The sequence below is a fragment of the Culex pipiens genome, chromosome 3 (assembly GCF_016801865.2).
Source record: "Culex pipiens pallens isolate TS chromosome 3, TS_CPP_V2, whole genome shotgun sequence".
In the NCBI taxonomy this organism is placed as follows: Eukaryota; Metazoa; Arthropoda; class Insecta; order Diptera; family Culicidae; genus Culex; species Culex pipiens.
In genome coordinates, this window is record NC_068939.1 from 94,348,510 (window position 1) to 94,371,745 (window position 23,236).

The following is a 23,236-nucleotide window of genomic DNA, read 5'->3' on the forward strand; positions in this document are numbered from 1 at the left end:
TTCGATTGTTCTAAAATGACAGAGGTCGTACTGCCTCTCCGTCTCAAGATATCGAAAAATTAACCTCGGATTCATGGTCAGGGAATAAACTTATTCTTTAGGACAAAGTTTCAAGCAACTCAAAGAAGGGTCTTATTTTTTCCGATCTCTTTTAAATGGCAGAGAATGAATGACCTATAAGAGCAGTTCTCTACGAAATCGGTCTTTTTTCTTCAATTTTAGGGCCAAACATTCAATATTACGCCCTTTTAAAATGTTAGTCTTGGTTTAAATTTTTTTACAAAAATGTTTTCGAAAAGAGCGGAAAATTTCACAGATGTTTCATATATTAACATTGAAAATCGGACCATTACTTGCTGAGATATCGACAATAAAAAATGGTGGGTTGTTTGGGTGAGACTTAGAAAACATAAATTTTCCTGTTTTTAAACCTTTGCATTGCAATATCTCAGCAACTAAAGGTCGTATCAACAAAGTGCACTATTTAGAAAAAATGAAAAACTGCGACTATTTTCAAAAAAGTTACCTAAAAATGGCTATAACTTGAAAACGGTGCACTTTATCAAAATTTCACTGAAGTACTTTTCGATTGCAAATTTGATTTTACATCGAAAAATGACGTTGAAATTTTTTTGCGACCAATATTTCGATTTTTTGAAAAAATCAGTATTGATTAAAAAATTCATAACTCGGTCAAAGATTTTTCGCACAACCTGGAAATTTCTGAAAAGTTGGCATTTTATGTCCTCTAAAACATATCAAAAAAAATAAAAATAGTGTTTTTTTGCAAAACAAGTTTTAGTGATAAAAAGTTAAATAAAAAAATCACCAAATTTTTTTACCGTGTATCATTTTTTTCAGTGTAGTCCATATCCATACCTACAACTTTGCCGAAGACACCAAATCGATCAATAAATTCCTTCAAAAGATACAGATTTTTGAATTTTCATACATCATTTTTGTATGGACAGCTGCCAAATTTGTATGGAAAATTTTATGGACAAACTAATGATGCAAAATGGCTTCTTTAGGCATACCGAAGGCACCAAAAAAGTTTCAGTCGGATTAAAAAATACAAAAAAAATCGAATGACCGAAATCCTAGAGAACTGCTCATAAACAAATGTAAACATTGAGTTTATCTCTCACACCTTGTGTTAACTTTTGATTATAAAATTATAAAAGCAACTTTGTATGAAGAATATTATCTCAAAAAAAATGAATTAATATCCATCAATCTTGCGTCACCAAGATAAGATGTTTACTTTTAACACTTACTGTTTAATGGAGACGCATGGCAATTCAGGAAACCTTTTTGTCGACGTCGTCGTGCTATCTTGTCGCACCCGCCATTTTGACGTTCCGAGAAAAACGCGTTTTAATGTTTGACCTTGAATATTCAAAAACGAGAGCACGCAATGTAAACAATAACAAACACGTTTTGTTTTGCTCACCATTCTGTGCATTGTCCCAAAGTTTGGTTGAAGTTGGTTGCTGGAGTCCCGAGTTATAATTACAAATGTTCACGGTAGTCTAGCTTGTACGTGCGACAAACGCATCCTGACTTTCCTGGCCTGAAATCCCTGTGGCCTTTTGTCGCACTTACATCAATTTTCATGGAGTGACAAGATAGCACGACAAGATTGAAACTACTTTCATATGTAAAGTGACAAAAATGCACGGAGTTTTTTCGGTTTTTATTGAATATCTCAGGATTGAAATCGAATTTTGAGGATCTGTGAAGGTCAAAAGGTGAGGCATTGTGAGCTGAACAAAATGGCGTTCTAAACTCAATTTGGCCCAAAATGCACGTACGACAAGTTAGCACGATGGCGACGTTGTGTCTGTACCATAAGCTTCCATTTTCAAAATATATCCATAAAAAAATGTGGGAAATTGCAATCCTTCTTCAAAATGCAACATTTAAAGCACGTTTGTTGAAGTTCAAGGCCGTTCCATATCCGTCAACCATTGTCCCTGTCACGAAGGACTGTTTTTGTGGTCAAGTTTCTCACGTTCGTCAATCCGGAGTGTGGCACACAGAAATAATTATGACATCCAGTGGCCCGCGGCGGAAAAGGACGGAAGCATGGTGGTCAATAAAAGCTGGAGCTGGTCCGCCCCGGATGTCCAAAGTGCATTTGACGCTGAAATGGCCACCACAACTGCGAAGGCTACTTCTAATCCTGGCACCCCGAGGGCGGCTTGGGTTACCGACGTTGGTGGCCGAATCATGGATGACGAAGAAAACTTTCTGCGGGTACAACTGTTCTCCATGGCGTTGATTGGCGTTCAGGAGCGTGAAACTGTGCCAAGTCGGATCTATTCTTACTTTTGCTTCTACTCGCTGCTGATTATGGACCTTTCGATGGTCCTTTTTGCCGTGCAGCATTTCGGCGATATGGTGCTAGTTTGTGACTGTTTGGGACCGGGGTTTACCGCGTATTTGGGTATGGTGAAGCAGCACTATCTCAGCGAGCAACGGAAGCAGCTGTGGGAAATTATTTATGCGCTGAAAAAGTTGAAACAGATTGGTAAGTAATCGTCAATTTGTTCGTCCCGATTTTGTCCTCCTCTAAAACTAGCAAGCAATGGATTCAGACATATAAAAAAAATCATGAAAATCAAAACAATTCCCACGAACAGCACTATTATAAAAAAAAATCAAGGCAATCGAGCCTAAAGTTCTGGTGGAAAATAAAAACTGAGTTTTTCGACGCACCGCGTGCTGAACCAGGAAAATGGCGAGAACGTCTTTAAAAATTTGTTTCACTAAAACTGCGATAACTTTAAAATTGAGGTGAAGTCCTGTACTATTTTGAGCACAAAAAGTTGCGGCTTTCGATTACAAAAATGCAGGTAACAAAATCAAAATCCGAAGGCCTTGGAAAAAAATGTCATTTCGGATAAAAGAATCTTCAGATAATCTGATAACAATTTTTTTTTTTGATTGTTGAGCTTTGTTACATTTTAAAAGACATGTAGTCTTACGTTACTTAATTGAATAAACAAATAAAAATAAAATTTGTAATGACCCTTACCTTACATTAAAGTATCTTAGAATTATTAAGTCCAAGATGGCGGTGATGCGATTTAAAAATGAAAAAATAAAACAAAAACATCTTCTTAATCGTGAATCGATTTTTCAAAATTCTTCCGATCTTCGGATAATCGAGACTTCGGACAATCGAGTCTTGACTGTATTTCTAAAATATTTTCTTGAAATTGAAATCATTTATAATTCTTTAGTACGAACTATGTTTACGGTATTTAAAAAAAATAAAAATGGGTAATTCTCTACCAACTCACACGAAATCGGGAAAAGTTGCCCCGACCCCTCTTCGATTTGCGTGAAACCTAGGACAAGGGGGTAACTTTTGTCCCTGATCACGTATCCGAGGTCCGTTTTTTGATATCTCGTGACGGAGTGGCGGTACGACCCCTTCCATTTTTGAACATGCGAAAAAAGAGGTGTTTTTCAATAATTTGCAGCCTGAAACGATGATGAGATAGAAATTTGGTGTCAAAGGTACTTTTATGTAAAATAAGACGCCCGATTTGATGGCGTACTTAACGTATGAAAACATCGAGAAAAAAATATAAAATCTCTGCCATTTTCCGTTACTTGACTGTACAAAATTTTGGAACATGTCATTTTAAGGGAAATTTAATGTACTTTTCGAATCTACAATCTACATCTACAATGTAGATTCGAAAAGTACATTAAATTTCCCTTAAAATGACATGTTCCAACATTTTTAAATCAATTTTTTTACAGTTGAGTAAGGGAAAACGGCAGAGTTTTTAAAACTTTTTTAGTGTTTTTCTCGATTTTACATAAAAGTCCCTCTGACACCAAATTTCTATCTCTTCACCGTCAGGCTGCAAATTATTGAAAACACCTCTTTTTCGCATGCTCAAAAATGAAAGGGGTCGTATTGCCCCTTCGTCAGGAGATATCAAAAAACGACCCTTAGGACAAAGTTTCACGCAAATCGAAGGGGGGTTGGGGCAACTGCTATGTGAGTTGGCGGAGACTGACTTACTGCCCACCATTGAAAAAACGACTAATATCCACTTTTGGCAAATACGAGATATTAGCACCAGGTGGTAGAGGATGTTCCAACGCATCTTCTGGAACTTGAATTTTACTGAAATAGTGTTTACACACAAAAAAATATTGCCGAATGTTACATCATTTATGATGTAACACTTTTGCCTTTAAATTTAAATGCAATTTGATGTAAATTTGCAACAAATTATACGTAAAAACATGATTTTACGTGTGATTCAACCGTTTACGTCGAATCTCAAGTTTACATGAACTGAGTTGACATGTGATTCATTTTTTCCGTGTCGAGTAAATTCACATATTTTTTTCTGTGTAGACTTGGCTGCCGATGCGAAAAACCAAACTGCTAATATGCCACTCTTATGGGAAATTGCCTTGACGGAGATTTTGTGACAAACACTAAAACGCGTTTTTTTTCGGAATACTTGATTTGGCATAATAGCCGAATTTTCAATTATGGGCAGCTTACTCAAATGCAATTTCTACATCTGTGTACGGATCAACTTTCAGCAAAACCAGACGAGATCAGGTCCATTGAGCGAAACAATCAGATCGATCGTTACTTGGCTACGGCTTATTTGACCTCTGCCGTTATCACAGGATCACATTTTATTGTAACAGCAATTGTCAAGGCTGTCTACTCACAGGTAGTCCACGGCAAATTCGTATGGCAGCTGCCACTGCTCCAAAGGTAAGCCCGTTTGTATATGATAAGTACATTGAAATTTGCCTTTTTCTCCTCTTTCTACAGTTATCCCTTTGACATCAGTCACCCACTGATGTTCGCCGTGCTCTTTGTCTGGACCAGTGCAACCATCTACATGGTCGTGTTTGGCAGTGTTTCCAGCGATGCCGCCTTCGGTGGACTGGCCTCCAACTTGGTCGTCCATTTCAAGTTCATTCAGGCCGGTTTCAGAGACCGCTCCTTCGAGGACAACGATCAATCGCTGAAGGATCTTATCGAGTACCATAGGCATGTGCTGGATCTGTCGCGCAAGTTGATTTCGGCGTATCGACCCATTATGCTGAACAATTTTATCGTTGCGTCGTTTTTACTCTGTGTGCTGGGCTTTCAGCTGGTGCTGTTTATGGGATCCACAATGATGTTTCTTTACATCGTTTTCGTTACAGCGATTGTGATACAGATAACCTTCTTTTCCTACTATGGATCACAGCTGTCGCACGAAGTATGTCGCGAGGTTGGAGGAGTTAGTAAACAAACCAATGTTTGTACCTTAACTTTTTAGAGTGCGCTGGTTGGGGATGCAATCTATTGTAGTAACTGGTATGAAACAAGTCCCAAAACTAGAAGGCTGTTGCTGCAATGTTTGATGAGAGCTCAAGTGCCTGTGAATATAAGAGTGGGATTTATCGAGGCATCTATGCCAACCTTTCGTGCTGTAAGTTTTTCTTTTCTTTTTCATACCGTCAGTGAGAAGGTCTCAGGGTCTTTGGTTGAAATTCAATTAGAATGATGTCATTTTGCACCAGTTCATATACGCTTTTGCCAAAAAAGATCTCATTCAAACTTAACATTTCAATTTTGTTTTGTAATTATTCGTAAAGTACTTACTGTTAATTCTCTAACATGTTATACAGTTAAATAGCTTGTTTTAAATTATTCTTTGTATTTGAGCATCATTCTAACTTCAATTATCAAACGATTCACATTTTTATTTTTAAATAACCCTCCTTTCTTCTAACTATCTAAAAGTGGGGGATAATCTAGCATCTCAGCTCAGGGTAGCAACTTTACACAAGAAATGCTTAAACGACGAAATAAATGAAATGAATTGACATGAAAATTTCTGAATAGCAAAAACAATTAAAATGATATAAAAGAACATTTTAAGTGGAGACGAAACTAAACGGTTAGACAAAATCTTCCTAAAATATTGCGAAGTTTAATGAAACTAACCTCGCAAGATTTTGGAAAGATTTTAGAAAGATTTTGTTCAACTATTTAGGAAAATATCTACTTAGAAAATGTTTGATATAATTTAAATGTTTTTTGTTTTTGCTATTAAGAAAACACGAAAGGTGCATTCTTTTAGACCCATAGTCATCCTTACTGGCGGTACATTTTGTTTATGAAACTGTCGAATTGTCTATGAAATTATTCTTTTCTAGATTTTGAATTCAGCTGGATCGTACGTAGCACTTCTTCTTTCATTTACTGATACATAAAACTGATTTTCTCTGATGGTACTGATGGTAACTGATAGTAAAAAATGTCATTACTGATGGTAAAAAATGTCATTACTGTGTGAAAAACAAAACATCTTCAAAAATGTTCATAAACCTAAAAGCATTTACACTTGGGAAAAATACACCAATCCAAAAGTGTTTTCACACTGCATAACCCTGCACCAACGCTAGAGCTGGGACTTTGGATATCCGGATAATTTACATTTTTTTCTATATTAAATCAGATATCGTCTTTTTAATCAAACCAAATCAAAAGAGATAAATGAAAATCATATCAGAACTGAAAATTATTTGGATAAAATTATTTGATGAACCCAAAATGGATTTAGAATTAAAAATGTAAAGGATCGGATAGTTTTTCGGATAATAGTATTCGTGTGATACAAAATTAGAGGTCTTTTGGAAACCTGAAAAAATATTTTTTGCAATTCCACTATGAAACTGTCAACTTTTTCTGTCCTTCTGGAAAAACGAAACGGCCTACTTTTCCCTACCCAAAATAACTGAATGGAAAATTAATACCTTTCAATAACAGTGCTGAAAAGTTCTACTTTTCAGCACTGAAATGGGTGCTGAAAAGTTGAACTTTTCGACACTAGTATCGAAAAGTGACATTTTTCAATATTTTTTTGTTTTGAACGGTGAATTTACTAAACACATGAATGTTTGACATAAAATTCCATTCAAAAAGGGTTTTTTTGGAATTGCAAAAAATGTTGTAAGCAACTCGTTGCAAAACTTGATTTTTTCAGCACTCGTCGTATTTATCCAACTTGGCTTAACCTCGTTGGATAAATGTACGACTCGTGCTGAAAAAATCTTCTTTTTGCAACTTGTTGCATAAACTACTATTGTTTCATCTTGATGTCAACCCACAGTCGTGAGACAAAGCTGGCTTGTATAAGTTTGTTCATTTTCTAATAGAATTATTAATTCTGTAAATTATCCGGATATCCGGCTCTAACCAACGCTATAAGGGTTTTTATATAAAAAAAATCACCAATTATTAGTTTTCAAAAAAGGCATATCATGTACACTTTAATCTACACTTTCCAACGGTTTACCTAGTTGAATGTAGCTTAGGGTGACAAGAAAAGAGACACTCGATTCTTTAGGCAATAAAAAGTAACGGTGCCAATTTAGAGGCAAATCGGTTATGGTTTAAGGGTCGCTTTTTATCGTTGAAGTTTATATGGGGGAAAGCGCAAAAATGTATGGGGAAAAGCATCGCTTCAGGATTTGGCAGCTGGTGGCACAGGTCTCGCAAAAAATTGCCCAAGTATGAGATTCTTCAAGGAAATTTAATTTTCTACAACTTTGTCGAAGGGTGCTAAAAGATCCGAGTTGAACCTGATGATTTATTAGCAATGCGATGAAAAGAAATCGGCTTATATACTTGAAGGTATATAAGGGGTATACAGAAAGTTTATAAGAAAATACCTTTTTCTTAAAAAGAAAATCATCAAAAATCAGGATCAACTCGGAACGTTTTGCACCCTTGGACAAAGTTGTAGGGAATTGAATTTTCTACAAGATATCACACTTGAACAATTTTGGACGAGACCCGCGTCACCTGGCAGAAAAATACTGATGCGACGTTTTTCTGCGAACGTTTTTGCGATTTTCTCTATATAAATTTCAACGATAAAAAGCGACCTTAACCGATTTGGCTCAAAATTGGCACAGAGTCAGAGCGTATCCCTTATATCGATTTTTTCTATTATCACCCTAATGTAGCTTTATTGCCAAGAAACTATAACCTGAAATTAAGATGCTAATGTTTTAGTTTAAACAATTAAAGAACGCGAAAACTAAGCAACATAACATTTAAAGTATTTTTTTGCTGCAAAACACTACTAAGAAAAATATAAAAGTTTTTAGAAAAGACATAAAACATTAAAAATCCTAACAAGAAATTTTGATCAAACACCCTTTGACTAAAGCCCTGGAAAAGTTTAAGAGCAAGTAAAATCAAGCATAAAAATATAAAATAATGTGTTTCTTTCTCATAACGTTAAGTTGTTTTTGTTTTATGTTTTTATTGGGACAACTTTTTTTCGCTCCCCGAGCAGACGGAAATAACTTGGGAATAACAGTTTTTGATGTTTGAAAATACTAGGCCAATAACATTTTATGTTATGATTATGATTTGTTATTCTTCGTCAAGAAATTTTTGTTATTTGATTGATTTTGTAATAACAGACTTATAACACTTTTAGTTAAATATTCTTCGAACATATTTTTGTTAAAATTTTTTGTTATTTTTACAACCAATCCGATCATCCCAATAACAGTTGCAGGTATTCTACCAATAACAAAAAAAATATTCCAAAGTTGTTTTGGTTTTCAATCAATATCAGACCAATAACAAATTCTGTTATGATAACATAAACTTTTATTAAACTCTTATGCAAAAATGGATTTTTCAAGAAGATTCCATAACACTTTCTGTTGTTTTAACAGTATTTGTTATTCAAATGGCATGAATTTAGTTACTACTGTCCGCCCGGGTCCTGTGTGGAATTTGAGTGAAGACATCTTTTGTAATCCATCTACTGTAAACCATTGACACAACATACACAATGATTAAAAGCGTTTTCAACTGAAATCGAGTGGTCAGTAGCTCATTAAGAAGTGCGCAAGCAAGTTTCTATCAAAAGTCTGGTAAAATCAAAAATCAAAAAATCAAATCAAATTATTCGCTCTACAGCATTGCCTTGGCGTTCTCGATTGCGAGATTCCTACTCGAAACTAAGTGTCCGAAGGCTTGATTGTTGAGGCAATTGCAAACCTATTTTTACACCTTAGCTTCCATCCACCCCGGGATTCGAACTGATGACCTTTGGATTGTTAGTCCAACTGCCTACCAGCGACTCCACCGAGACCAGGGACCCAGGGAGACGACTCCTACACCTGGACTGAGCTAACGACCTAACCTTTTTAGGTTAATCCGGGGCCAACATTTACTTCCCGTCCGACGGAAGGCGTGATCAGACAAATCTCGTCTCGAAAAATGCCACCGGGACCGTCTGGGATCGAACCCAGGCCGACTGGGTGAGAGGCAACCACGCTTACCCCTACACCCCTACACCACGGTCCTGGTAAAATAAGTTGTTTAAATAAAAAGTTTAATTTAAAAGCAGGTGCTTAAACTGCCAAACATACGAGAGTTTTCCCTAATGTAATTCAAACTTTTATTTATTTGCTGGAATTTGTTAATTCAATCGATTTAATACAGAATCTGTTTTAATCTTCTGTAAAGGACAGAAGTAGAGCAACATATGATCCAGCAGAATTCACGATCTAGGAGAGAAGAACTTTGAAAAATTAATTTAACAAAATGTGGACTAGATAAGTACCGCACGAAACGTTGGCAGCGATGCCACCATGATGCCCACTTTGGTATTAACCGGAACTTGCGCTCTCTTGATGCAAAACAGCAAAAGTTTTCTGGTTTTTGGGGTTGCTTCGTACCAGTTGCTACAATAGATGGCGTCTCCAACTGCGGCACTCTGAAAAAAGTTGTAACATTTTAAAACAAATAAAACGATAACTGCGTAATACCTCGTATAACAGCTGTGATCCGTAATATGAGAAGAAAAAGATCTGAATTACTATTGCGGTTATATAAGTGATGTAGAGCAACATCAGCGAAGTTCCCAAGTATACAACCATCTCGAATCCTAAAACACACAGCAAAACAGAGGCAACCAGTAGATTGTTCAGAATTATGATCCTGAATGAACTCATGAGTCGCCGTGAAAGTTTCAAAACCAACGTATGATACTCGATGAGATCTTCCAGCGATTGGTCGTTGTCCTCAAATCGACGATCTTTAAATCTATTTTGAAGAATCTTGAAATGAACCACCAAGTTGGAAGCCAATCCACCGAAACCGGCGTCACTGGATACACTGCTGAATACAACCATGTAGGTGGCAGCACTGCACCATATGAAAAAGAAGGCAAAAATTGCCGGATGACTTATGTCAAATGGAAAGCTAAAGATTGGAGAAAAAATAATGTATTATGAAGGAAAAAAACTTGATAGTATTTTACCTAATAGCTATCGGCAGATTCCACTCAATACAGTTACGAATAAAATAATTATACGTTCCTTTTAAAATGGCTTCCACGATAAAAATTGTTCCGGTCCCCATAGCCGATGCAAAATAAGCTGTTGCCAGAAATTGATCTATTTTGTTGTTCTTCTCGATCATTTCAATATCACTCACTGTCGCTGAAGTTTTATGAATCACAACTAGTTAGCATCAAGAAAATGCCGAAAAAAATCCCTTACCGTTTTGCTTCAACTTTCTGAGCTCATGAATTATGTACCATAGTTGCTCGCGATGGACATCCAAATAGTACTGTTTCACGACGCCCAAAAAGCACGTGAAGGTTGGCCCCAGGCAGTCACACACGAGCAAGATTTCGCCGGCATTCTGGTAGGCAAAGTGCACCCCAGCCAAGTCCATGATCAGCATGGTGAGGAAACAGCCGTAGAAGTAAATCCGACTTGACACAGTTTCGTGCTTCCGAATCCCGTTCAGCGCCATGGTGAACAACTGCACCCGCAGAAAGTTGTCTTTTTCCTTGTCTGGTGATTGGCCCCGACGGTGGTTGCCATCGTTGGCAGTCCAGGCAATTTTGGAGGTGAATGTGGCCATTTCAGTTTAAGGTTCACTCTGGTCTACGGAGACGAACTGACAGCGGTTTTTATTGACCAACGAGTATTGACGAGACCAGTACTTTTCCACTGACAAACGTGAGAAAATAGGTCATGGAGACAATCCTTGGTGGCACCATGCGATTATTGTATCACTGGTTGTCTTCAAAAGGCAGAACCACGATGATGAAGCCAAAAATCCAACTGATCGTGATATTAGAGTGCGACAAAAATGACTTTTTTGCAGTCAATCAGGAGCGGTGAGATCCTTGTAAATGTTGGTGCATAAAACATATAACAACTCATTAAAGTAACATGGAAAAACAATTGATTATCGATTAACGATTTCTTTTTGAAGTTTCAGATTAGAATAAACCAGGAAGTTTGTTCATCATGGTGATGTTATGTTTTAAATATTCCGAGAAACGATTGAAATACGCAACTTTTGGTGCCCAAACATGTATAGGGCATTGTTGAAATTTTAAAGTTATCGTAGTTTAAGTGAAAAAAGTCGATTTTTTGACGATTTCGTCATTCTCCTTTTTTTGCGCGCGGCGCGTCGAAAAACCCAGTTTTTATTTTTTTAAAAATCGTATCTTGGAATATTTAAAACATAACTTCACCATTTTTTGATGTGGTATTCACAATTTTCCGAGGAATCCGATAAAAATATTTTCAGACATAGGCTTTTTGGTCCTGAGACCATCGAAAAATCATTTTTAGTTTTCATTTGACCTTTTCAAATGTTAGACTAGGTATTTGAAACTTTGAACTATTATCCTTAAAAGCCTATTTAATACCCTTTCGTTTGCACCCAAGACAGCTAAAATCGGTTGAAATGGTGCGGATTTATGATTTTTTGAAAAATGTGATTTTTGCGAAAATCTGCGAAAATTACCATTTTTCGGACCACCCTAACACGGCATAGGTCACCCTAACAGGCCAAACAAAAAAATACGGGTCTAATTATTTCGGCCAAGGAACTTCCAGAAAAATTTTGAGCCCGATCGGAGAACTTTTTTTTTGAATAATGCTGTTTTCGTGGGGAATTGCTGTTACACATATACCCACAGACAATTGATCAGTATACATCAAGGTGGGGTTTCGAGATTTGAATAAAAAGTTCATTTTTAGAGCAGGATTATAGACTTATAGTGGCAAAATGAAGTAACAATATATAAGGTACAAGATTTCATTTTTTTAAACAAAAATCACTATTTAAAAAAAAATCATAACTCATAAAATGTTTGTTCAAACTACTGAATGGCTTAAAAGATGCGGATTTTGTCCCCTAAAAAATATAAAAAAATCAAAAATTTCAAAATACGTATTTTGGGAAATGGAAATTAAAAAAAAGTAATTAAAAAATTACAATTTTTTCCGTGTGGCTATTTTTTCTGAATAGTCCTTATCAATTCCTACAACTTTACTGAAGACACCAAATCAATCATAAAATTCCAAGGAAACTCACAGATTTTCAAATATTTACGTACAATTTTTGTATGAACAGCTGCCAAAGTTGTATGGAGATTTGTATCGGAGAACCAATGGCACAAAATGGCTCCTTTGGTGATATTGAAAGCCCCCACAAAGTTTGAGCCAAATAAAAATTAAAATAAATAGTAACATATTTCGTAGCGAATTACTTAGTGACTATCAAAGTCACTTGGATTTTCAAGTTAAATTTTTTGTGAACTTATTGTTAACCGTTATTTAGAAAATCATCAATTATTTACAACGAAGATAATTTCAAAATTCATGTCAATAATTTAGTTACGATTTAACTTTTGAGTGAGTGGTTTCCACACAAAGAATATTATATTCGTTCTTAAAAATACGCTCTAAAATTTCCCGATTTGAAAATCACCTTGGGCCGCTGCAAATATTTTTCAAAGTTTATGTCATCCCCCCCCCTCCCCCTTCAAAACTAGTCCGAAAAAAAAAGGAGGAAAAAAAATATTTTTTTCAAAAAAATATCAAAATTTCAATGGAAATAGAAGTCTAATCAACTGAGAACAATCTTAAATGCCTTTTTCTGCATTGATAACCATTTTTAACATGTTTGGAATCGTTTAAAAATATTTTGAACTTTTATGAAATTACAATGTACAGCACCACAAAAACTTTTTTTCTCGCAAAAATAAAATTTCGTCAGTATTTAGAAATTTTGGAAATCAATGATGACAAAACAACTGGACAGGTGTATGATGCATTCTAAAACACTTTTTTGATTCAAATGTTTACACCGTGGCCTGTAATTTCATTTTTTTAGCTTTTTTTAATTTGTTGAAAAACGTGTTTTAATGTTTGACTTTGAATAAACAAAAACGAGAGCACGCAATGTAAACAATAACAAACACGTTTTGTTTGGCTGACCATTATGTGCATTGTCCCGAAGTTTGGTTAAAGTTGGTTGCTGGAGTCCCGAGTTAAAATTACAAATGTTTACGGTAGTCTAACTTGTACGTGCGTCAAACGCGTTCTGACCTGAAATCCCTTTGCCCTTTGTCGCACTTACATCAATTTTCAGGGAGTGACAAAATAGCACGACAAGATTGAAACTTCTTTCATATGAAAAGTGACAAAAATTTTCGGAGCTCTTTTGGTTTTCATTGAATATCTCAGGATAGAAATCGAATTTTGGGAATCTGTGAAGGTCAAAAGATGAGGCATTGTGAGCTGCACAAAATGGCGTTCTTAACTCAATTTGGCTCAAAATGAACGTACGACAAGTTAGCACGACGGCGACGATTTGTAGTTTATAATTTTCTAAGCATTTTTTCCCTAAAAATCAACGAAGGGAAGTTGCTAACAACCTAACATATTGCCATATTGTTGATGTTTCTGGTTTGTTTCATTTTTCTTTTCAATGCACAACTAAAACAGTGATTTTTCAAACGAAACACTTGAAAATTAATTTTCACATCAACTTTCCTCCTTCTTGGGCATAAGTCCAAGCAAAGTAGGAAAAAGCTTTTCCCACTTGGTCCCGCTGGGAACCACGTGGTCACATGGTGTGTGCTGCTCGCCCTCGCTATGGGTCGTCGCGTCCGTCAGAGTGTCACTCATGAGGTTAATTTTTGCTGCAAGCAGTCGTCGTTGCGAAATGCGCCGAAAGCTTCCACTACTTGCCCACACGTGTGGGAACCACGTGGCAAAAATTAGAAAACGAACTGACAGTTGAGGGTGGGCAAAACTTTTTCCACTCACTTCTCACTTCCGCAAACCTCAACCCAGAAACCACACATGAGTGGGTGTATCGCGCGTGGGTGTGTTTTTTAGCTGTCAGCCATTCTGGTTTGAAATTTCGTGCGATTTTGCAGTGCCGTGTGAGTTTATGGGGTCGTTTCTTTTTTTGTCCGGGTCCCCTCTGGCCTGATCCTGGTCAGCACCACACATATCCCGGGCACTTTCTCGTTTCGTCAAGTTGGTGGTGGTGTCGTCAAGTTCTGGGCCGAACCAGAAGGTGCTCGGCTGTGAGTAAGTAGGGGAACTGAACTTTTTTCCCATTGTTCCACGCCGGAAAAGGAAACTTTTACATACTCAGGACCTAGTTTTGTCGAAGAAATGAGGGAGAAAAACTTGCAATGCGCAAGCTTCGCATAAACATATACATTTTTCTTTTCTTTTCTTTTTGTTGTTCCCAAAACTAGGATCAAGTTTTGCTTCCCAGAAACCATTTGTTGATGTAGTTTTTATCGGTTGAGTGTCGTACGGAAGAAGACAAAAGTTGGTACGAGAAGAAAACTGTCGTTTTCTTGTGTGAACATTATCACTTTTTATATTAGTTGGGCACACATGTCTTAGTATTGCCTTGTTTATCTTAAATTATTTGTTTTGTTTATTTTTTTATCGTACTTATTTTAAATTGCAGAACTGAAATCACTGATAATTACTCATGAAAATAAAGATACATGTTGGAGCTTCTTTAAAAAAAAAAAGATTTTTTTCCGAAAAATACAAATTTTGGTGAGATGTATCAAACAAAAATGGTTTAAAAAGTACATCCGACATGTTTGACCAAACAGCACTGCGATCCCCATAAAATTGAAATTAAATTTCCACTTCAACCCAATTCAACCTGGGTATGCATTCCGACCCGTAATCCCAAAGAACCCAAGACATGCCAGAGGGCCGAGCATCCAACCAAAGTTCCTTGTAAAACCTTCCAGGGGCTGCCTGAAAAGGCGAAACGCGCGCGTCCAGGCAAATATTTAGAAACGCAAAATAAATTTCGGTTTGCCATAAATTTGGCCTTCGTTTCGTGGTACCGGGTTGAATCTAACTCAACAACCCCGGCAAGCAAGCAGCCATTTCCAGTAGGGGGTGGGGCCCTCGAGGGCTGATGAAGGTGAGATTTACTTGTGAAACAATAACTGGTTGTTGGTTTTCCGGGTCAGGGGCAGAGGGGGTTACCGCACACCGTGGCTTAAGTGGCATGAGATTGAAGTTGCGGGATGTAAATTCCTACGGAACGATACCTGCTGGGTTTTATTTCTTCGGAGCTTTGCATCGGTGGGCTAATTTTGAGGCGCATTCGGGTGGAAATCCAATCAGGATTGGAGCGAACTTTTGACTAGGTTATTCGAAAATGGTACCTAAAGAAATTAGTATCTGATTTTCATGATAATTTAAATAGTTTAGATTTAACTTTTTTTCGTAAAATTGCGATAACTTGTAATGTTTGTAATCAAACCCCTTATGTTTTTACATCAATTTTTTTGTTATTGTCTGATCTACAACTTTGTAGAACATTGTTAAACTCTTAAAAATGTCCTGCAAAGTTAAAAAAACACGAAATTTTAAAACGATTTTTTTTCTGAATGAAAAAAAATCTGGGTTAATGTAGATTCGAAAAGAACATTGAACTTCCCATAAAATGACAAATTCCATAATTTTTTACAGTCAAGTAACGGAAAATGGCAGAGTTTTTAAAGCTTTTTTAGTGTTTCTTTCGATGAAAAATACGCTTTTTCGGAAGTCTGAGTACGCAATTAAATCGGGCGTCTAATTTTACAGAAAAGTCTCTTGGACACCAACATTCTATCTCATCACCGTTTCAGGCTGCAAATTATTGAAAAACACCTCTTTTTCACATGTTCAAAAATTGAAGGGGTCGTACCCAGGCCCGCGATACTGACGTAGCTTGCTGAAGCCGCCACCAAATGTTTGGTGGCGCTGTTTCGGTATTAACATTTCAGAGGGTCACAAATCAAAATATAATAAATCTTATTGATTTTTGGGAAAAAAAATCCTGTAGCTGCTCAGAATGATTCTTTCATTAAAATAAACCAAAAATGCCACCAACAACAATATATGTCTAGCATCAGGTCTCAGGCAAAGCTTCCCAGCAGGTGTCTTTTAAAACCTTCGAAAAGTCTTCCGCAAATTTTAATCTGGCCAATGAACTCACAGATTGTCATAAATTTAATTTTAATCCTTAAGAGCGAGTCCACGAACAAGGCATAGCTCATTGTTAGGGACGTCGTGGAGCTCACTATGTAGTTTCGAGAAAGCATGGTATATTTCTGGAGTTTTTTTTTTTTTTTTGAAAAGGTCCAATAAACCAAATTTCCAGTTTTTGCTTTTTGGGTGTTTTTGAAACCGCCTTGAGTCAGGGGTATTAAAAAACACCCAAAAAGCCAAAACTGAAAATTTGGTTTATTGACCTATTAAAAAAAACTCCAGATTTTACCTTATTTACGTTTACAAGAAAGCATGCTTTTGAGTCAAACAAACCAACTTATATGGTACCTGAAAGCCTTCTATGAACAGCTGTTTTTAGACATAATAGTTCAAATTTAGAAACTAATTTTGTTGTTTTATGTCTATTCTACCTGAAACCAATGAAAATATTCAAATATTGTGCAAAAACATTGCTAAAATCACTTCTCAATTCACCCCATGTGTCTCGATTTGCCCGAATAATAGTACACATTTAATTTCATTTTAAATATTAAAAAAAATAAAATGATTTTCGTCCTTTCGATTTTGCGCCCTTTTCGTCATGTTACTCCCCATAATTTTGACACTAGACACCAAAACTTTGGTACTTTTTAGGCTTCAGTAACATTGTATGCAGATGACAGCCGTAGCATCCCCGTGGTCGTACCGCCCCTCCGTCACAAGATATCATAAAACGGACCTCGGATTCGTGATCAGGGACAAAAGTTACCTTTTAGGACAAAGTTTCACGCAAATCAAAGAAAGGTCGGGGCTACTGCTGTGTGAGTTGGCGGAGAATTACCCATTATGGTTGAGTGTTTTTGCAATTTTTATTTGTTTGATTAAAATATACCGATAAGATGGTCTGAAGCTACTTTTTTTTTAAAGGGATAAGGAGAATTCTCCAAGGTATTTCCAAATAAGTTACACATTGATTTTCGGTTATTCGAAGGATGCAAAATGACGAACTTTTTCGTAAGAATGATTATAAAAACTATCGATATCCTCAGCAAAGCGGAATTCCCTTCGCGTGAACTTATTTCAACAGCCCCGTTCAGCCATCTAAATTCCCGTTCATGTCGTCACCAGGCCAGCGGTGACAAGAATAGAAACATCAACATTGCAATAATTTCCCTGGCCAACAACTCGTGCGGGAATTTCCCACCTAAATCTCTCAACGGCATGCAAAGGATGCATCGTGTCCACAGAAGCATCTCTCCAGGAGTCTCAAGAGCCGGCAGTGTTGCCAGCTGCCGATTGTTGTTCGGTGCCTGTTGACATTCCATTCTCTGTCTGCAAAAGGAGGGTCGGAGTGGCCATCGTCGTCCTTGTCGTCGCCATCGGTTTCAGCGGCAGAGCTTTTCCAAACAAACAACGTCAACACGGCGACTACAATGGCCTTGTCAACGTCGACGGTCCCTTTTCTTACGGAGGGAAGTTTGCTCTTGAGCTTAATGAAGTACCCCGCGATAGTGCAAGACGTTCATGACACCTTTTTTCGCTGTTGTCATGCCGGTTACGGAACGGCCAACTTCATCGTCTGTGCCGGGGATGGTTTTGCCGGATGACCAGGGAGGAAGGATATCACAATGTTATGAACAGGTTCTCTAAGGAAATTGTAACTATTTTGACTTCACATTGTTATGTTGAGAAGTATTCAGACATGCGGGGTACAATCACAGGAGATTCAAAACATTTGCAATTTACCAAAAGATAAACATTATATATGCTAATTAATGTGTCCTCCCAGACTATCAGCTAAACTCTATCGAAATTGTTGATTTGCGAAGTTAACCCTAGAAGGCGACGATTTTGCTTTTGATGTGTCTCCAGAGCAAAGGATTTATTTTGCTATTCATCTTTTTTGTAATCGAACGATATTATGAATTTTGTCGAAAAGCAACTAAATTTTTAAAGGGTGATTAGAAATCTTACAAATTAACATTTTTTCAAGGCTGACGGAACGGCCATGTTAGGATTCATTAGCAAAGTATAAATGGAAAATCTGGCAACCTTGTCTCAATGTTTATACTGCCCATGGTCAGATAAATGTCCCATATGCAAAAACAGCAAGGCGTCATCCATAAAGTATGTCACGCTCTAGGGGGGAGGGGGGGTCTGAGCAAGTGTGACATTGCGTGTTATAAGTATAGGAAAAGCGTGACAAAGTGGGGGAGGGGGGGGGGTAAGTTTTGGCTGATTTTAGCGTGACGTACTATATGGATGAAGCCCAAGCTGAGAAAAACGCATTTGAAGTTTGTCCCATACATAAGGCTACGTGTTAAGTTTTCGCAGAAAAACTGGAACTGGATCACGTGATTCTGAACAAAACTGCATCAATAACTTAAAAACTAACTTAATCCACCTATGTGGATGGTGCCTTCCTCACTTTTTACCAACATTTGGTGATATTATGAGTTTGGACACAAATTCTATCTATCTTCTATATGTATACAAAATTTTGACGGTTTTGTTCGAACGCGAATCAATTCAACACGGAACGTCCGATCGAGGTGCTCTTTGTTGCGATGGGTTCGTATGGTAAGTTCGTGAGTCCAAGGAAGGTTCTTACGCCAAAAAGTTACAACTTTGGCCACTCTGGAACCGATTCCGGAAAATTTGCAGATTGTATGGGATAGGTTAAAATCAAGTTTTGATCACAGGAGGCTGAATAAGCAAAAAAAGTCAAAAACTTCAACAAACGAAAAAAGGCAGAACGAACTTTGTCAGGTAAGGTTTGTTTCTCAATAAAGAAATAGTTAAATGTCACTTAAGCGGTCATAACTTGATACTCAGCGTTGTCAGATCTTCAATGTTTTGGACTCATTAGAAAGGTCTTTCGATTACCTACCCAACGATGGGTTGGATGATGGATCCGGACATAGTTTACCTAAATATCACTTAAGTGGTCATAACTTGAGACAGGGTTGCCAGATCTTCAATGTATTGGACTCATTGGAAAAATCATTCGATTACCTATTCAACGATGGGTTGGATGATGGATCCGGACATAGTTTACATACATTTAAGTGAGATCCGGCATCAAAAAAGTACATAAATATCACTTAAGTGGTCATAACTTCAGACAGGGTTGCCAGATCTTCAATGTATTGGACTCATTGGAAAGGTCTTTCGATTACCTATCCAACGATGGGTTGGATGATGGATCCGGACATAGTTTACCTACATTTAAGTGAGATCCGGCATCAAAAAAAGTACATAAATATCACTTAAGTGGTCATAACTTGAGACAGGGTTGCCAGATCTTCAATGTATTGGACTCATTGGAAAGGTCTTTTGATTACCTATTCAACGATGGGTTGGATGATGGATCCGGACATAGTTTACATACATTTAAGTGAGATCCGGCATCAAAAAAGTACATAAATATCACTTAAGTGGTCATAACTTGAGACAGGGTTGCCAGATCTTCAATGTATTGGACTCGTTGGAAAGGTCTTTTGATAACCTAACCAACGATGGGTCGGGTGATGGGTCTGGATATAGTTTACATGCATTTATGTGAGATCCGATTCGCAACTCTGACACTTTTTTATACGTAACTTTTGAACTACTTATCGGATCTTCAAACAATTCAATAGTGCAGTATGTGGCACCAAACTGGATCGAATGCAACTTATTTGACTCAAATCGGATCAGCCAGTGCCGAGAAAACTTGGCAAGAATTTTGAGCACCAAGGGGAATACGCACACACATACACACACACACACAGACATTTGTTCAGTTTTCGATTCTGAGTCGATAGGTATACATGAATATAGGTTTACGAGCTGTTTTTCAAAAGTTCATTTTTCGAGCAGGATTATAGCCTTACCTCAGTGAGGAAGGCAAAACGATGAAAATGCATATGCGATCATATACATGTTATGATTTTTGATAAATGTGGTTGCTCACGCCCACATCAATTTCCAAATTTAAAGGGACAAAAGTTACCCCTTAGGACAAAATTCCACGCAAATCGAACTGCTGTGTGAGTTGGCGGAGAATGACTCAAATGGACTATATCATTTACATAACATTCAAAGAAGACTTGTAGAAAACAAAAAAAACTGCATCTTTACATGAGCATGAGCATGAGCATGAGCATGGTTGACTGCCAATGAGCTGCTACTCCGTTATTGACAGATCAGCTGAAGTTAAACAATGAATCAAAAATGATCAGTGGGAGCCAACCATCCGTTCACTGTTTAACCTCTGAAGATCCCTACTTTATTAGTCAATACCGGCGCCCTCCCAAGAAGCCTGCAGTTCAACGAAAGGGAGGAATGTTAGTCCGATAGTTGAAGTTGCAGACTCATCAAGCACATAGTTTTTCGCTATATACTTGTTGATACCGCATGAGACCGTTGAATCCACAGCATCTCCTTCAAGCATCACGTGATTAATTTTTTTTTTTGGTTAGTAGGATAAGGTATTGGCTTTTCGATGCCTCCCGAGCTACGACGCTATGGGGAGGACTTTCATAACAGACCCGTCGGCGAGCCTTCCGAGCAACGATGCTATGGGAAGGTCTTTCTGGTTAACACACAAAATCACTCACTCACAATTATCTCACTCCACTATTAATTAATCCAAAATGTCAGTGCGTCTTTCGATCATTATATAGAAATGGCTTTTTCACAGCAAAAAAATAAAACCTTATTCGAAAAATTTAAGCACAATCCACCCGACGCCGTGCCTTCCGATCAACGATGATATAGGAAGGGCTTTGAAAATCACAAAACAATTAATTAAGTTTACAAAAGCACAAAAAAAAAACACCAATTACTCAACGAAAAAGACAAAAATAATTCAGTAAGGCAAGCGCGTGGCCTCACCGCCCGCAATCGACTGAAGTACTAAACACAATTAACACCCAGTTACTTTGGAACACTATTAATACGACAAACTCAACCGGCGGCGTGCCCTCCGATCAACAATGATAAAGGAAGGACTGATATTATTATTACTAGCAAGAAACACACACAATTCACGACAAAAGGCACACAAAAAAAATCACTTTTCACTGCGAATATTTTTTACGACCACGCGCTATTATTTGATTAGCACAATCACTCATCCCATACGAACAGCGACACAAAAGCACATCAAAAAAATTAACCTGAATAATCACGACTTCGCGTTCCCACTTCCAGCGCACCAATGATCAAAACAAAAAAAACTGCATCTTTACAAAAGTAAATCTCACTGTTTTCAAACAAACAAAAAAAAACTCTTCACCGACAACACTTAACTCTTCACCTGAACAGTTCTCTAGGATTTCGGTCATTCGATTTTTTTTGTATTTTTTAATCCGACTGAAACTTTTTTGGTGGCTTCGGTATGCCCAAAGAAGCCATTTTGCATCATTAGTTTGTCCCTATAATTTTCCATACAAATTTGGCAGCTGTCCATACAAAAATGATATGTGAAAATTCAAAAATCTGTATCTTTTGAAGGAATTTTTTGATCGATTTGGTGTCTTCGGCAAAGTTGTAGGTTTGGATATGGACTACACTGAAAAAAATGATACACGGTAAAAAAAATTTGGTGATTTTTTTATTTAACTTTTTATCACTAAAACTTGATTTGCAAAAAAACACTATTTTTAATTTTTTTTATTTTTTGATATGTTTTAGAGGACATAAAATGCCAACTTTTCAGAAATTTTCAGGTTGTGCAAAAAATCTTTGAACGAGTTATGAATTTTTTAATCAATACTTATTTTTTCAAAAAATCGAAAATTGGTCGCAAAATTTTTCAACTTCATTTTTCGATGTAAAATCAAATTTGCAATCGAAAAGTACTTTAGTAAAATTTTGATAAAGTGCACCGTTTCAAGATAAATCCATATTTAGGTAAATTTTTTGAAAATGGTCGCAGTTTTTCATTTTTTTAAATTAGTGCACATGTTTGCACACTTTTGGAAAAAATATTTTTGAAAAGCTGAGAAAATTCTCTATATTTTGCATCTTCGGACTTTGTTGATACGATCTTTAGTTGCTGAGATATTGCAATGCAAAGGTTTAAAAACAGGAAAATTGATGTTTTTTAAGTCTCACCCAAACAACCCACCATTTTTCAATGTCGATATCTCAGCAACTAATGGTCCGATTTTCAATGTTAATATATGAAACATTTGTAAAATTTTCCGAACTTTTCGAAAACAATATTTTCAAAATTTTCAATTCAAGACTAACATTTTACAAGGGCGTAATATTGAATGTTTGGCCCTTTTGAAATGTTAGTCTTGATTTGAAATTTTTGAAAATATTGTGTTCGAAAAGATCGGAAAATTTCACAAATGTTTCATATATTAACATTGAAAATCGGACCATTAGTTGCTGAGATATCGACATTAGAAAATGGTGGGTTGTTTGGGTGAGACTTAGAAAACATCAATTTTCCTGTTTTTAAACCTTTGCATTGCAATATCTCAGCAACTAAAGGTCGTATCAACAAAGTCCCAAGAAGCAAAATATAGAGAATTGGAAATATTTTTTCCAAAAGTGAGCAAACATGTGCACTAATTTAAAAAAACGAAAAACTGCGACTATTTTCAAAAAAGTCACATAAAAATGGATTTAACTTGAAAACGGTGCACTTCATCAAAATTTTACTAAAGTACTTTTCGATTGCAAATTTGATTTTACATCGAAAAATGAAGTTGAAAAATTTTTGCGAGCAATATTTCGATTTTTTGAAAAAATCAGTATTGATCAAAAAATTCATAACTCGCTCAAAGATTTTTTGCACAACCTGAAAATTTCTGAAAAGTTGGCATTTTATGTCCTCTAAAACATATAAAAAAAAATTTAAAAATAGTGTTTTTTTGCAAATCAA

General features: G+C 36.7%; 3 protein-coding genes across 11 annotated transcripts in view; 2 read left to right on the plus strand and 1 right to left on the minus strand.

Annotated features, from left to right (window-relative positions):
• The window catches only part of LOC120413376 (uncharacterized), a 266,874-nt gene that overhangs the window by 139,936 nt on the left and 103,702 nt on the right, over positions 1-23,236 (plus strand). The window contains exon 1 of one of the 9 annotated variants that reach the window (XM_039574168.2): positions 14,200-14,427. The exons of 6 other annotated variants lie outside the window; for them this stretch is intronic. The gene's annotated coding sequence lies outside the window, so the exon portion shown is untranslated. Of the gene's footprint in view, positions 1-14,199; positions 14,428-15,119; positions 15,299-23,236 lie in introns of those variants that run through there. 2 more of the 9 variants (XM_039574173.2, XM_039574174.2) reach the window with 2 other exon arrangements.
• On the plus strand, positions 872-5,452 carry LOC120413379 (odorant receptor 45a-like). The gene is given in 2 exon segments (XM_039574178.2): positions 872-2,533; positions 4,582-5,452. Coding segments are annotated over 2 exon segments (1,182 nt in total). The 5' UTR covers positions 872-2,088; the 3' UTR covers positions 5,319-5,452.
• On the minus strand, positions 9,474-10,997 carry LOC120413378 (odorant receptor 82a-like). The gene is made up of 5 exons (XM_039574176.2): positions 10,579-10,997; positions 10,338-10,518; positions 9,844-10,279; positions 9,639-9,791; positions 9,474-9,582 (listed from the first exon to the last, which is right to left on the minus strand). Exons 1-5 carry the CDS (start codon positions 10,946-10,948, stop codon positions 9,526-9,528), a joined length of 1,197 nt encoding a protein of 398 aa, XP_039430110.1. The 5' UTR covers positions 10,949-10,997; the 3' UTR covers positions 9,474-9,525.

Excerpts from the sequence above, each read along its gene's own strand:
- LOC120413378 (XM_039574176.2), bottom strand. The coding sequence starts at position 10,948 with ATGGCCACATTCACCTCCAAAATTGCCTGGACTGCCAACGATGGCAAC. Across the intron at positions 10,519-10,578 it reads CAGAAAGTTGAAGCAAAACG|CGACAGTGAGTGATATTGAA; the intron begins GTAAGGGATTTT and ends ATAAAACTTCAG. Across the intron at positions 10,280-10,337 it reads AATCTGCCGATAGCTATTAG|CTTTCCATTTGACATAAGTC; the intron begins GTAAAATACTAT and ends TCCAATCTTTAG.